This window comes from Coturnix japonica, unplaced genomic scaffold (genome assembly GCF_054131305.1).
Source record: "Coturnix japonica strain WE unplaced genomic scaffold, WE-NBRP24 Scf153, whole genome shotgun sequence".
Lineage (NCBI taxonomy): Eukaryota > Metazoa > Chordata > Aves > Galliformes > Phasianidae > Coturnix > Coturnix japonica.
In genome coordinates, this window is record NW_028189056.1 from 1 (window position 1) to 14,265 (window position 14,265).

Here is a 14,265-nt window from a genome sequence, read left to right on the forward strand (position 1 = left end):
CATATCCCCTCTTAGACCCCGATATCCCCCTGTTCCCTCCCCTTAGACCCCCATATCCCCCCCTTAGACCCCCATATCCCCCCTTAGATCCCCCTATATCCCCCTTTAGACCCCTATATCCCCCCTCAGACCCCCCTATATCCCCCCTTGGACCCCCATACCCCCCATTGTAACCCCATATCCCCCCATTTCCAGCGGTGCCGGTACCGGCGGGCTGGGCCTGGCAATGGAAGGTCCATCTGAAGCCCAATTACCATTTAAACCCCTTAGACCCCCATATCCCCCCTTAGACCCCCATATCCCCCCTTAGTCCCCATATCCCCCCCTTAGACCCCCATAACCCCCCTTAGACCCCCATATCCCCTCTTATACCCCTCTTAGACCCCCATATCCCACCCTAGACCCCCATATCCCCCCTTAGACCCCCTTATGCCCCCCTTAGACCCCCTTATGCCCCCCTTAGACCCCCTTATACCCCCATATCCCCCCCTTAGACCCCCATATCCCCCCCTTAGACCCCCATATGCCCCCCTAGACCCCCATATCCTCCCCTTAGACCCCCATATCCCCCCCTTAAACCCCCCATATCCCCCCTTAGACCCCCATATCCCCCCCTTAAACCCCCTTTGACCCCCCTTAGACCCCCATATCCCCCCTTAGACCCCCCTATATCCCGCTTATAGCCCTCTTAGACCCCCATATCCCCCCATTAGACCCCCTTATACCCCCCTTAAGCCCCCTTAGACCTCCATATCCCCCCCTATAGCCTCCCATAGCCCCCCTTAGACCCCCATTTCCCCCCTTAGACCCCTCTTAGACCCCCATAGCCCCCCTTATACCCCTCTTAGACCCACATATCCCCCCCTTAGACCCCCATATCCCCCCTTAGACCCCCATAACCCCCTTAGACCCCCATATCCCACTTAAGCCCCCCATTTCCCCCCTTAGACCCCCATATCCCCCCTTATATTGCCCTTATACCCCCCTATAGCCCCCCATATCCCATATAACCCCCCTTAGACCCCCATACCCCCCATTCTAACCCCCTATCCCCCATTTCCAGCGGTGCCGGTACCGGCGGGCTGGGCCTGGCAATGGAAGGTCCATCCGAAGCCCAATTATCCTGCACCGATAACAAGGACGGCAGCTGCTCGGTTCAATACATCCCCAGCGTGGCCGGCACCTACAGCCTCAATGTGACCTATGGGGGCCGCAGGGTCCCTGGGAGCCCATTTAGGGTCCCCTTGTTGATGCTGGTGGGGCCGGGGGCGGCCCTATAGATATAGGGGCAGTGAAATGCTCCGGGCCTGGGCTGACTAAAGGGGAGGTGAGGGTCAACGCGGTGCAGAGGTTCCAGGTGGATTGCAGCAAAGCCGGGGGGGACGCACCGCTGGACGTCAAGGTGGTGGGGCCCAAAGGTGGGTTATGGGGGCTATGGGGCGGTTTATGGGGCGTTTATGGGGCAGTTATGGGGTGGTTATGGGGTCTATAGGGGGTTATGGGGGGGTAATGAGGGGGTAATGGGGCCCAAAGGTGGGTTATGGGGCGGTTATGGGGTCTATAGGGGGTTATGGGGGGGTAATGGGGCCCAAAGGTGGGTTATGGGGGGCTATGAGGCGGTTATGGGGGCCTATGGGGCGGTTATGGGGTCTATAGGGGGTTATGGGGCAGTTATGGGCCAGTTATGGGGTCTATAGGGGGTTATGGGGCAGTTATGGGGTCTATAGGGGGTTATGAGGGGGTAATGGGGCCTAAAGGTGGGTTATGGGGGGCTATGGGGCGGTTATGGGGTCTATAGGGGGTTATGGGGGGGTAATGAGGGGGTTATGGGGCCCAAAGGTGGGTTATGGGGGGCTATGGGGCGGTTATGGGGTCTATAGGGGGTTATGGGGGGGTTATGAGGGGGTAATGGGGCCCAAAGGTGGGTCTGTGGGGGACTATGGGGTGGTTATGGGGTCTATAGGGGGTTATGGGGGGTAATGGGGCAGTTATGGGGTCTATAGGGGTTATGAGGGGGTAATGGGGCCCAAAGGTGGGTCTGTGGAGGGTTATGGGGCGGTTATGGGGCAGTTATGGGGCAGTTATGGGGTCTATAGGGGTTATGAGGGGGTAATGGGGCCCAAAGGTGGGTCTATGGGGCGGTTATGGGGCGGTTATGGGGTCGATAGGGGGTTATGGGGCGGTTATGGGGGGTTTATGGGGGTCTATAGGGGGTTATGAGGGGGTAATGGGGCCCAAGGTGGGTCTGTGGGGGGTTATGGGGCGGTTATGGGGTCGATAGGGGGTTATGGGGCGGTTATGGGGCAGTTATGGGGTCTATAGGGGGTTATGAGGGGGTAATGGGGCCCAAAGGTGGGTTATGGGGGGCTATGGGGCGGTTATGGGGTCGATAGGGGGTTATGAGGGGGTTATGGGGGGTAATGGGGCCCAAAGGTGGGTCTATGGGGGGTTATGGGGTGGTTATGGGGTCTATAGGGGGTTATGGGGTGGTTATGGGGCAGTTATGGGGTCTATAGGGGGTTATGAGGGGGTAATGGGGCCCAAAGGTGGGGTTATGGGGGGCTATGGGGTGGTTATGGGGCAGTTATGGGGCAGTTATGGGGTCTATAGGGGGTTATGAGGGGGTTATGAGGGGGTAATGGGGCCCAAAGGTGGGTCTGTGGGGGGTTATTGGGGCGGTTATGGGGGCAGTTATGGGGCAGTTATGGGGTCTATAGGGGGTTATGGGGGGGTAATGGGGCCCAAAGGTGGTTATGGGGCGGTTATGGGGCAGTTATGGGGTCTTATAGGGGTTATGGGGCAGTTATGGGGCAGTTATGGGGTCTATAGGGGGTTATGGGGGGGTAATGGGGCCCAAAGGTGGGTTATGGGGCGGTTATGGGGCAGTTATGGGGCGGTTATGGGGTCTATAGGGGGTTATGAGGGGGTAATGGGGCCCAAAGGTGGGTCAGTGAGGGGTTATGGGGCAGTTATGGGGTCTATAGGTGGTTATGAGGGGGTAATGGGGCCCAAAGGTGGGTCTATGGGGCGGTTATGGGGCGGTTATGGGGTCGATAGGGGGTTATGGGGCGGTTATGGGGCAGTTATGGGGTCTATAGGGGGTTATGGGGCGGTTATGGGGCAGTTATGGGGTCTATAGGGGGTTATGAGGGGGTAATGGGGCCCAAAGGTGGGTCTATGGGGGGTTATGGGGAGGATATGTGGTGGTTATGAGGGGTAATGATGGGGTCTATAGGGGGTTATGGGGGTTTATGGGGCCCAAAGGTGGGTCTGTGGGGGGTTATGGGGTGGTTATGGGGCGGTTATGGGGGGAGGTGGAGGCTATGGGGTCTAAAAGGGGGTTATGGGGGGTAGTGGGGTCTAAAAGGGGATTATGGGGGGGGTTATGGGGCGGTTATGGGGGGTTTATGGGGTCTGTAGGGGGTTATGAGGGGGTAATGGGGCCCAAAGGTGGGTTATGGGGGGTTATGGGGCGGTTATGGGGCAGTTATGGGGTCTATAGGGGGTTATGAGGGGGTAATGGGGCCCAAAGGTGGGTCTGTGGGGGGTTATGGGGCGGTTATGGGGGGTAATGGGGTCTAAAAGGGGGTTATGGGGGCAATGGGGGGTAATGGGGCCCAAAGGTGGGTCTATGGGGGGTTATGGGGGGTAATGGGGCCTAAAAGGAGGTTATGGGGGGTTATGGGGCCTAAAGGTGGGTCTGGGGGGGGGATATGGGGAGATGGGGGGGTTATGTGGGTCTGGGGCTGCCCCATAGATATGTGGGGCTGCCCCATAGCTGTGGGTCGCTGCCCCCAGGTGTGGTGGAGCCGGTGGAGGTGACGGACAACGGGGACGGGACCAAAAGTGTCAGTTACGTCCCATCCCGAGAGGGGCCCTACAACATCTCTGTGCGCTATGGGGACCAGGACGTGCCCCGAAGGTGGGGGGCAGCTATGGGGCAGATATGGGGCGGTTATGGGGCAGATATGGGGGGTTATGGGGTGGTTATGGGGCCCTACAACATCTCTGTGCGCTATGGGGACCAGGACGTGCCCCGAAGGTGGGGGGCGGCTATGGGGCAGATATGGGGCGGTTATGGGGCAGCTGTGGGGGGGTTATGGGGTGGTTATGGGGCCCTACAACATCTCTGTGCGCTATGGGGACCAGGACGTGCCCCGAAAGTGGGGGGCAGTTATGGGGCGGTTATGGGGCGGTTATGGGGTGCTATAGGGCAGATATGGGGGGTTATGGGGTGGTTATGGGGCCCTACAGCATCTCTGTGTGCTATGGGGACCAGGACGTGCCCCGAAGGTGGGGGGCAGCTATGGGGCAGATATGGGGCGGTTATGGGGCAGATATGGGGCAGTTATGGGGCAGATATGGGGCGGTTATGGGGCAGCGATAGGGCAGATATGGGGCGGTTATGGGGTGGTTATGGGGCCCTACAACATCTCTGTGCGCTATGGGGACCAGGACGTGCCCCGAAGGTGGGGGGCAGCTATGGGGCAGATATGGGGCGGCTATGGGGCGGATATGGGGCGGTTATGGGGCAGATATGGGGCAGATATGGGGCGGTTATGGGGTGGTTATGGGGCCCTACAACATCTCTGTGCGCTATGGGGACCAGGACGTGCCCCGAAGGTGGGGGGCAGCTATGGGGCAGATATGGGGCGGTTATGGGGCAGCTATGGGGCAGATATGGGGGGGTTATGGGGCAGCTATGGGGGGTTATGGGGCCCTACAACATCTCTGTGCGCTATGGGGACCAGGACGTGCCCCGAAGGTGGGGGGCAGCTATGGGGCAGATATGGGGCGGCTATGGGGCGGATATGGGGCGGTTATGGGGCAGATATGGGGCAGATATGGGGCGGTTATGGGGTGGTTATGGGGCCCTACAACATCTCTGTGCGCTATGGGGACCAGGACGTGCCCCGAAGGTGGGGGGCAGCTATGGGGCAGATATGGGGCGGTTATGGGGCAGCTATGGGGCAGATATGGGGGGGTTATGGGGCAGCTATGGGGGGTTATGGGGCCCTACAACATCTCTGTGCGCTATGGAGACCAGGACGTGCCCCGAAGGTGGGGGGCAGCTATGGGGCAGATATGGGCCATCTAAGGGTCAGCTATGGGGCAGCCATGGGGCAGCTATGGGCCATCTAAGGGTCAGCTATGGGGCAGCCATGGGTCAGCTATGGGCCATCTATGGGCTATCTAAGGGTCAGCTATGGGTCAGCCATGGGTCAGCTATGGGGCAGCCATGGGTCAGCCATGGGTCAGCTATGGGGCAGCCATGGGTCAGCCATGGGTCAGCTATGGGGCAGCCATGGGGCAGCCATGGGTCAGCTATGGGTCAGCCATGGGGCAGCCATGGGTCAGCTATGGGTCAGCTATGGGGCAGCCATGGGGCAGCCATGGGGCAGCCATGGGTCAGCTATGGGGCAGCTATGGGGCAGCCATGGGGCAGCCATGGGGCAGCTATGGGTCAGCCATGGGGCAGCCATGGGGCAGCTATGGTCCATCTAAGGGTCAGCTATGGGTCAGCCATGGGTCAGCTATGGGCCATCTAAGGGTTAGCTATGGGGCAGCCATGGGTCAGCCATGGGGCAGCTATGGGCCATCTAAGGGTCAGCCATGGGGCAGCCATGGGGCAGCTATGGATCAGCTATGGGTCAGCCATGGGGCAGCTATGGGTCAGCCATGGGTCAGCCATGGGTCAGCCATGGGTCAGCCATGGGGCAGCCATGGGGCAGCTATGGGTCAGCCATGGGGCAGCTATGGGCCATCTAAGGGTCAGCTATGGGGCAGCCATGGGTCAGCTATGGGCCATCTATGGGCTATCTAAGGGTTAGCTATGGGGCAGCCATGGGTCAGCTATGGGCCATATATAGGCTATCTATGGGTCAGCTATGGGGCAGCCATGGGGTATCTATGGGTCAGCCATGGGCTATCTATGGGTCAGCTATGGGGCAGCTGTGGGGTATCTATGGGGCAGCCATGGGGCAGCCATGGGTCAGCTATGGGTCTGTGCCCCACAGCCCGTTCAAGGTGAAGGCGCTGCCGTCCCACGACGCCAGCAAAGTTCGAGCTTCGGGGCCGGGGCTCAACACCAGCGGGATCCCGGCGTCGCTGCCTGTGGAGTTCACCATTGATGCCAAGGACGCGGGAGAGGGGCTGCTGGCTGTGCAGATCACGGTGGGTTATGGGGGGATATGGGGGGATATGGGGGGATATGGGGGTCTATAAGGGGATATAGGGGGATATGGGGTTATATGGGGTTATATGGGGGGATATGGGATCCCGGCGTCACTGCCCGTGGAGTTCACCATTGATGCCAAGGATGCGGGAGAGGGGCTGCTGGCTGTGCAGATCACGGTGGGTTATGGGGCGATATGGGGGGATATAGGGGTCTATAAGGGGATATAGGGCGATATAGGGGGATATGGGGTTATATGGGGGGTTATAAGGGGATACAGGGTGTTATAAGGGGGATATGGGGGGTTATAAGGGGATATGGGGTAGATATGGGGTGGATATGGGGCGATATGGGGGGGATATGGGGGTATATGGGGTGATATGGGGGGATATGGTGGGTCATAAGGGGATATGGTGGGTTATAAGGGGGATATGGGAGGATATGGGGGGTTATAGGGGGATATGGGGGGGATATGGGGGGATATAGGGTGTTATAAGGGGGATATGGGGGGTTATAAGGGGGATATGGGGGGTTATAAGGGGGATATGGGGGTTTATAATGGGGATATGGGGGTTTATAAGGGGGATATGGGGGGTTATAAGGGGGATATGGGGGGTTATAATGGGGATATGGGGGTTTATAAGGGGGATATGGGGGGTTATAAGAGGAATATGGGGTGATATGGGGGGATATGGGGTGATATGGGGTGATATGGGGTGTTATAAGGGGGATATGGGGGGTTATAAGGGGATATGGGGTGTCATAAGTGGATATGGGGTGATATGGGGGTTATAGGGAGGTATAGAGTGATATGGGGGGGATATGGGGGGTTATGGGGTGGATATGGGGCGATATGGGGGTTATAGGGAGGTATAGAGTGATATGGGGGGGATATGGGGGGTTATGGGGTGGATATGGGGCGATATGGGGGTCTATAAGGGGATATAGGGGGATATGGGGGTCTATAGAAAGATATGGGGGTCATAAGGGGGGATATGGGGGGTTATAGGGAGATATAGAGTGATATTGGGGGGTTATGGGGTGGATATGGGGGGATATTGGGGGGGTATGGGGTGATATGGGGGGTTATAAGGGAATACAGGGTGTTATAAGGGGGATATGGGGTGGATGTGGGGGTTCACCATCAATGCCGATATCTCACCCCATATGTGACCCAGATCTCACCCCATATATAACCCACGTGTGACCTCATAGGACCTCATCTGTGATGCCATATGTGACCCCCCCAACCCCATAACTAACCCTATATCTAACCCTATATCTAACCCTATATCCAACCCTATATCTAACCCTATATCTATCCCTATATCTATCCCTATATCTAACCCTATATCTAACCCTATATCTAACCCTATATGTAACCCTATATCTAACCCTATATCCAACCCTATATCTAACCCTATATCTAACCCTATATCTAACCCTATATCTAACCCTATATCTAACCCTATATCTATCCCTATATCTATCCCTATATCTAACCCTATATCTATCCCTATATCTAACCCTATATCTAACCCTATATCTATCCCTATATCTATCCCTATATCTAACCCTATATCTATCCCTATATCTAACCCTATATCTAACCCTATATCTATCCCTATATCTAACCCTATATCTAACCCTATATCTATCCCTATATCTAACCCTATATCTAACCCTATATCTAACCCTATATCTAACCCTATATCTGGCCCTATATCTAACCCTATATCTGGCCCTATATCCAACCCTATATCTAACCCTATGTCTAACCCTATATCTAACCCTATATCTATATCTAACCCTATATCTGGCCCTATAGGACCCCGAGGGCAAACCCAAGAAGGCTTCCATCCGTGACAATGGGGACGGGACCTACACGGTGTCGTACGTCCCCGACACGACGGGTCGTTACACCATCCTCATTAAATATGGGGGGGACGAGATCCCATATTCGCCCTATAGGATCCGGGCTGTGCCTGCAGGGGACGCCAGCAAGTGCACGGTCACCGGTGGGTGTTAATATGGGGAGATATGGGGGATATGGGGTCAGTAAGGGGCTATAGGGTCTATGGGGGGGGATATGGGGGATATGGGGTCAGTAAGGGGCTATAGGGTCTATGGGGGGGATATGGGGTCAGTAAGGGGCTATAGGGTCTATGGGGAGGGATATGGGGGATATGGGGTCAGTAAGGGGCTATATGTTCTATGGGGAGGGATATGGGGTCAGTAAGGGGCTATATGTTCTATGGGGAGGGATATGGGGGATATGGGGTCAGTAAGGGGCTATAGGGTCTATGGGGGGGGATATGGGGGATATGGGGTCAGTAAGGGGCTATAGGGTCTATGGGGAGGGATATGGGGGATATGGGGTCAGTAAGGGGCTATATGTTCTATGGGGAGGGATATGGGGGATATGGGGTCAGTAAGGGGCTATAGGGTCTATGGGGAGGGATATGGGGGATATGGGGTCAGTAAGGGGCTATAGGGTCTATGGGGAGGGATATGGGGGATATGGGGTCAGTAAGGGGCTATAGGGTCTATGGGGGGGGATATGGGGGTATATGGGGGGAGTTATGGGGGGTTATAAGGGGATATAGAGGGATATGGGGGGGGTATGGGGGGATATGGGGTGAATGGGGGGGGATATGGGGGTCTTAGAGGGAGATATGGGGGGGAATATGGCGAGATATGGGGTCAATATGGGGGGATATGGGGTGAATGGAGGGAGTATGGGGGGATGTGGGAGGGATATGGGGTGATTATGGGGGGATATGGGATCAATGGGGGGGGATATGGGGTGAATAGGGGGGATATGAGGTCTATAAGGGGGGGCTATGGGGTCAATATGGGGGGATATGGGGGGTTATAAGGGGATATGGGGGGATATGGGGTCAATATGGCTGCCACAAGGGGGCGCTGCGCTCTATAGGGACTAATGGAGACCCCATTGGGGGGGTGTAATAGCAAATGGTGGCCACAAGGGGGTGCTGTGCCCTATAGGGACTATAGGGTCCTCCAATGGGGGGCTGCCACAAGGGGGCGCTGGGCACTATAGGGACTATAGGGTCCTCCAATGGGGGGCTGCCACAAGGGGGCGCTGGGCACTATAGGGACTATAGGGTCCTCCAATGGGGGGCTGCCACAAGGGGGCGCTGGGCACTATAGGGACTATAGGGTCCTCCAATAGGGGGCTGCCCGTTACTGGGGGTCTTGGGGGGGGTCCCCAAAGGTCCTTTAATGGGCCTCGTTGCGATCACTGCACTCTGCCACTGGGGGGCGCTGTGCCATATAGAACTTAATGGGGGGTCACTGCAATGACATCTTTTGTCCACCAGGGGGCGCTGTGGGATACAGAATGTAATAGGGGGCATCACTGCAATGGCTGCTATTGGCCACCAGGGGGCGCTGCGCTACATAGAACTTAATGGGGGGCCTCACTGCAATGGCAGATATTGGCCACCAGGGGGCGCTGCGCTCTGGGGTTTAATAGCCATAAATATGGGGTGAGTTTGGGGGTTTTTGGGGTCTTTATCTCACTCTATTTCTCGCTTCTCTGCCCACCCCACACCCCACACCTCACCCCACACCCCCCCCCTGCCCCACTGCGCCCCACACGCTGCTCTAGTCTCCATCGGAGGCCACGGCTTAGGTAAGAGCACGGCTCGGCTGCTGCATGTCGCCCCATACATCACCCCATACATCACCCCATAGATCCTATAGACCCCATAGATCACCCCCCTGCCCCATAGATCACCCCATAGATCACCCCATAGATCACCCCATAGAATCTATGGACCCTATAGACCCCATAGATCACCCCATAGATCACCTCCCTGCCCCATAGATCACCCCATAGACCACCCCCCTGCCCCATAGATCACCCCATAGATCACCCCATAGGCCCCATAGATCACCCCATAGATCACCCCCCTGCCCCATAGATAACCCCATAGATCACCCCATAGATCACCTCCCTGCCCCATAGATCACCCCATAGATCACCCCATAGATCACCCCCCTGCCCCATAGATCACCCCATAGATCCCATAGACACCCACCCACCCCATAGATCACCCCAATGCTGCTGGACCCCCACCCCCCCACACCCCACAGCTACACCCCCCCCCACCCAGGACACATAGGGGGCTGCTTTGGGGTCCCCCATTGACTCCCATTGCGTGCCCTACTGGGGGTCCCCCATTCACTCTTATAGGGGGTCCCATTGGGGGTCTCCCATTGACTCCCATTGGGGGGGTCTCCCATTGAGTCTTATGGGGGCTCCCCCATTGGGTGCCATACTGGGGGTCTCCCATTCACTCTTATAGGGGGTCCCATTGGGGGGGTCTCCCATTGAGTCTTATGGGGGCTCCCCCATTGGGTGCCATACTGGGGGTCTCCCATTCACTCTTATAGGGGGTCCCATTGGGGGTCCCCCATTGCCTCCCATTGGGTGGTCTCCCATAGACTCCCACTGGGGGGGTCCCCCATTGCCTCCCATTGGGTGCCATATTGGGGGTCTCCCATTGTTGGGTCCCCCATTGACTCCCACTTGTGGGTCAGGCCCAGGGCTGGGTCCCACCATCCAGCTGGGGGAGCAGACGCTGCTGATGGTGGGCTCAGATTGGGGGTCCCCCATTGACTCCCATTGGGTGCCATGTTGGGGGTCTCCCATTCACTCTTATTGGGGTTCCTACTGGGGGTCTCCCATTGACTCCCATTGAGGGGTCTCCCATTGACTCCCATTGTAAGGTCCCCCATTGGGTGCCATACTGGGGGTCCCCCATTGACTCCCATTAGGGGTCCCACTGGGGGGTCTCTCATTGACTCCCATTGTTGGGTCCCCCATTGACTCCCATTGGGTGCCATAGTGGGGGTCCCCATTGACTCCCATTGAGGGGGTCCCCCATTGCCTCCCATTGGGTGCCATACTGGGGGTCTCCCATTGACTCCCATTGGGTGGTCTCCCATAGACTCCCATTGGGGGGGTCCCCATTGACCCCCATTGGTTGCCATGCTGGGGGTCTCCCACTCACTCTTATGGGGGTCCCATTGGGGGGTCTCCCATTGATTCCCATTGTGAGGTCTCCCATTGGGTGCCATACTGGGGGTCCCCCATTGAGTCTTATGGGGGGTCCTACTGGGGGTCTCCTATTCACTCTTATAGGGGGTCCCATTGGGGGTCTCCCATTGACTCCCATTGGGTGCCATACTGGGGGTCTCCCATTGACTCCCATTGGGGGGGTCCCCCATTGACTCCCATTGGGTGCCATGTTGGGGGTCCCCATTGAGTCCCACTTGTGGGTCAGGCCCAGGGCTGGGTCCCACCATCCAGCTGGGGGAGCAGACGCTGCTGATGGTGGGCTCAGATTGGGGGTCCCCCATTGACTCCCATTGGGTGCCATACAGGGGGTCCCCCATTGAGTCTTATGGGGGTCTCCCATTGACTCCCATTGGGTGCCATAGGGGGGGTCTCCCATTGAGTCTTATGGGGGGTTCTACTGGGGGTCTCCCATTGACTCCCATTGAGGGTCTTACTGTGGGTTCCCTATTCACTCCTATGGGAGGTCCTACTGGGGGTCTCCCATTCACCCCCATTGGGGGGGTCCCCCATTGACTCTCATTAGGGGTCCCACTGGGGGTCTCCCATTGAGTCCCACTGGGGGGTCTCCCATTGACTCCCATTGTTGGGTCCCCCATTGACTCCCATTGGGTGCCATACTGGGGGTCTCCCATTCACCCCCATTGGGGGGGTCCCCCATTGACTCTCATTAGGGGTCCCACTGGGGGTCCCCCATTGACTCCTACTGGGGGTCTCCCATTGACTCCCATTGTTGGGTCCCCCATTGACTCCCACTTGTGGGTCAGGCCCAGGGCTGGGTCCCACCATCCAGCTGGGGGAGCAGACACTGCTGATGGTGGGCTCAGATTGGGGGTCCGCCATTGACTCCTACTGGGGGTCTCCCATTGAGTCCCATTGGGGGGGTCCCCCATTGACCCCCATTGGGTGCCATAGTGGGGGTCTCCCATTGAGTCTTATGGGGGGTCACATTGGGGGGTCTCCCATTGACTCCCATTGTAAGGTCCCCCATTGGGTGCCCTACTGGGGGTCCCCCATTGAGTCTTATGGGGGGTCCCATTGGGGGGGTCCCCCATTGTTGGGTCCCCCTACTGACCCCCACTTGTGGGTCAGGCCCAGGGCTGGGTCCCACCATCCAGCTGGGTGAGCAGACGCTGCTGACGGTTGACGCCAAGGCTGCGGGTCCCGGGAAGGTGACGTGTGCGGTGAGAGCCCCCGACGGGGCCGAGGCCGACGTGGACGTGGTGGAGAACGAGGACGGGACCTTCGACATCTTCTACACGGCCCCACAGCCCGGGAAATACATCATCTGTGTCAGGTTCGGGGGGGAGCACGTGCCCAACAGCCCCTTCCAGGTCATGGTGAGTGCCAACAGGGGGTAAATGGGGGGTATAGGGGGGCATAAGGGGGGTCTAAGGGGGGTAATTGGGGTATTAGGGGGGTATAGGGGGCATAAGGGGGGTATAAGGGGGGTAAATGGGGCATTAGGGGGGTAAATGGGGTGTTAGGGGGGTCAATGGGGGCATAAGGGGGGTCTAAGGGGGGTAAATGGGGGGTAATTGGGGTGTTAGGGTGGTATTAGGGGGGTAAATGAGGGGTAATTGGGGTATAAGGGGGGCATTAGGGGGGTAAATGGGGGATAAATGGGGTGATAGGGGGGTATTAGGGGGGTAAATGGGGTGTTAGGGGGAATTAAGGAGTTAAATGGGGGGTAAATGGGATGTTAGGGGGGTAATTAGGGCATTAGGGGGGTAATTGGGGTATTAGGGCATCATATGTGTGAGGTTCGGGGGGGAGCACGTGCCCAACAGCCCCTTCCAGGTCATGGTGAGTGCCAACAGGGGGTAAATGGGTGTAAATGGGGGGTAAATGGGGTATTAGAGGGGTCAATGGGGCATTAGGGGGGTATAGGGGGCATAAGGGGGGTATAGGGGGCATAAGGGAGGTCTAAGGGGGGTAAATGGGGGCATAAGGGGGGTGTAAGGGGGGTAAATGGGGTATTGGAGGGGTATTAGGGGGTTAAATGGGGCGTAAGGGGGCTGGGAGAGGGGTAAATGGGGGTCTAAGGGGGGTAAATGGGGTATTGGGGGGGTATAGGGTGGATAAATGGGGTATTAGGGGGGTAAATGGAGGCATAAGGGGGGTCTAAGGGGGGTAAATGGGGTATTGGAGGGGTATTAGGGGGATAAATAGGGCGTAAGGGGGCTGGGAGGGGGGTAAATGGGGGTCTAAGGGGGGTAAGTGGGGTATTGGAGGGGTATTAGGGGGGTAAATAGGGTGTAAGGGGGGTGGGAGGGGCATAAATGGGGGGTAAATGGGGTGTTAGGGGGGTAATTGGGGGGTAACTGGGGTATTGGGGGAGGTATTAGGGGGATAAATGGCGTGTTAGGGGGGTAGTTGGGGTGTAAAGGGGGTAAATGGGGGGTAAATGGGGTATTAGGGGGGTAAATAGGGCATTAGGGGGGTAATTGGGGTATTAGGGTATCATATGTGTGAGGTTCGGGGGGGAGCACGTGCCCAACAGCCCCTTCCAGGTCATGGTGAGTGCAGAAATGGGGTAAATGGGGGGTATAGGGGGTAAATGGGGGGTAAATGGGATCTTAGGGGGTCAATGGGGGCATAAGGGGGGTCTAAGGGGGGTAAATGGGGTATTGGAGGGGTATTAGGGGGGTAAATAGGGCGTAAGGGGGGTATAGGGGGGTCAATGGGGGATATATGGGGTATTAGGGGGGTATTAGGGGGCATAAGGGGGATCTAAGGGGGGTAAATGGGGGGTAATTGAGGTGTTTGGGGTGTAAATGGGGGGTGTAGGGGGGTAATTGGGGGGTAAGTGGGGGGTAAAGGGGGTAAATGGGGGGTAAATGGGGTATTAGGGGGCTATAGGGGGGGATTAATGGGGTGTTAGGGGGATATTGGGGGTCAATGGGTCTATGGGTCTCTATGGGTCACGGTGAGTGTGCAAGGGGGGCTGTAAGTGAGTGTGTAACCCCCCCCCCCCCCCCCC

At 57.4% G+C, this 14,265-nt stretch overlaps 1 protein-coding gene across 1 annotated transcript in view; it reads left to right on the forward strand.

Annotated features, from left to right (window-relative positions):
* Window positions 1-1,020: 1,020 nt before the first annotated feature.
* LOC107307149 (filamin-A-like) overlaps window positions 1,021-14,265 on the forward strand; it is a gene marked incomplete at its 5' end in the record, with an annotated part of 44,709 nt that continues 31,464 nt past the window's right edge. The window contains 7 exon segments of the mRNA XM_085535686.1: window positions 1,021-1,259; window positions 1,262-1,418; window positions 3,799-3,922; window positions 6,018-6,174; window positions 8,004-8,193; window positions 9,810-9,833; window positions 12,375-12,622. Coding sequence (XP_085391812.1) covers window positions 1,021-1,259; window positions 1,262-1,418; window positions 3,799-3,922; window positions 6,018-6,174; window positions 8,004-8,193; window positions 9,810-9,833; window positions 12,375-12,622 — 1,139 coding nt within the window.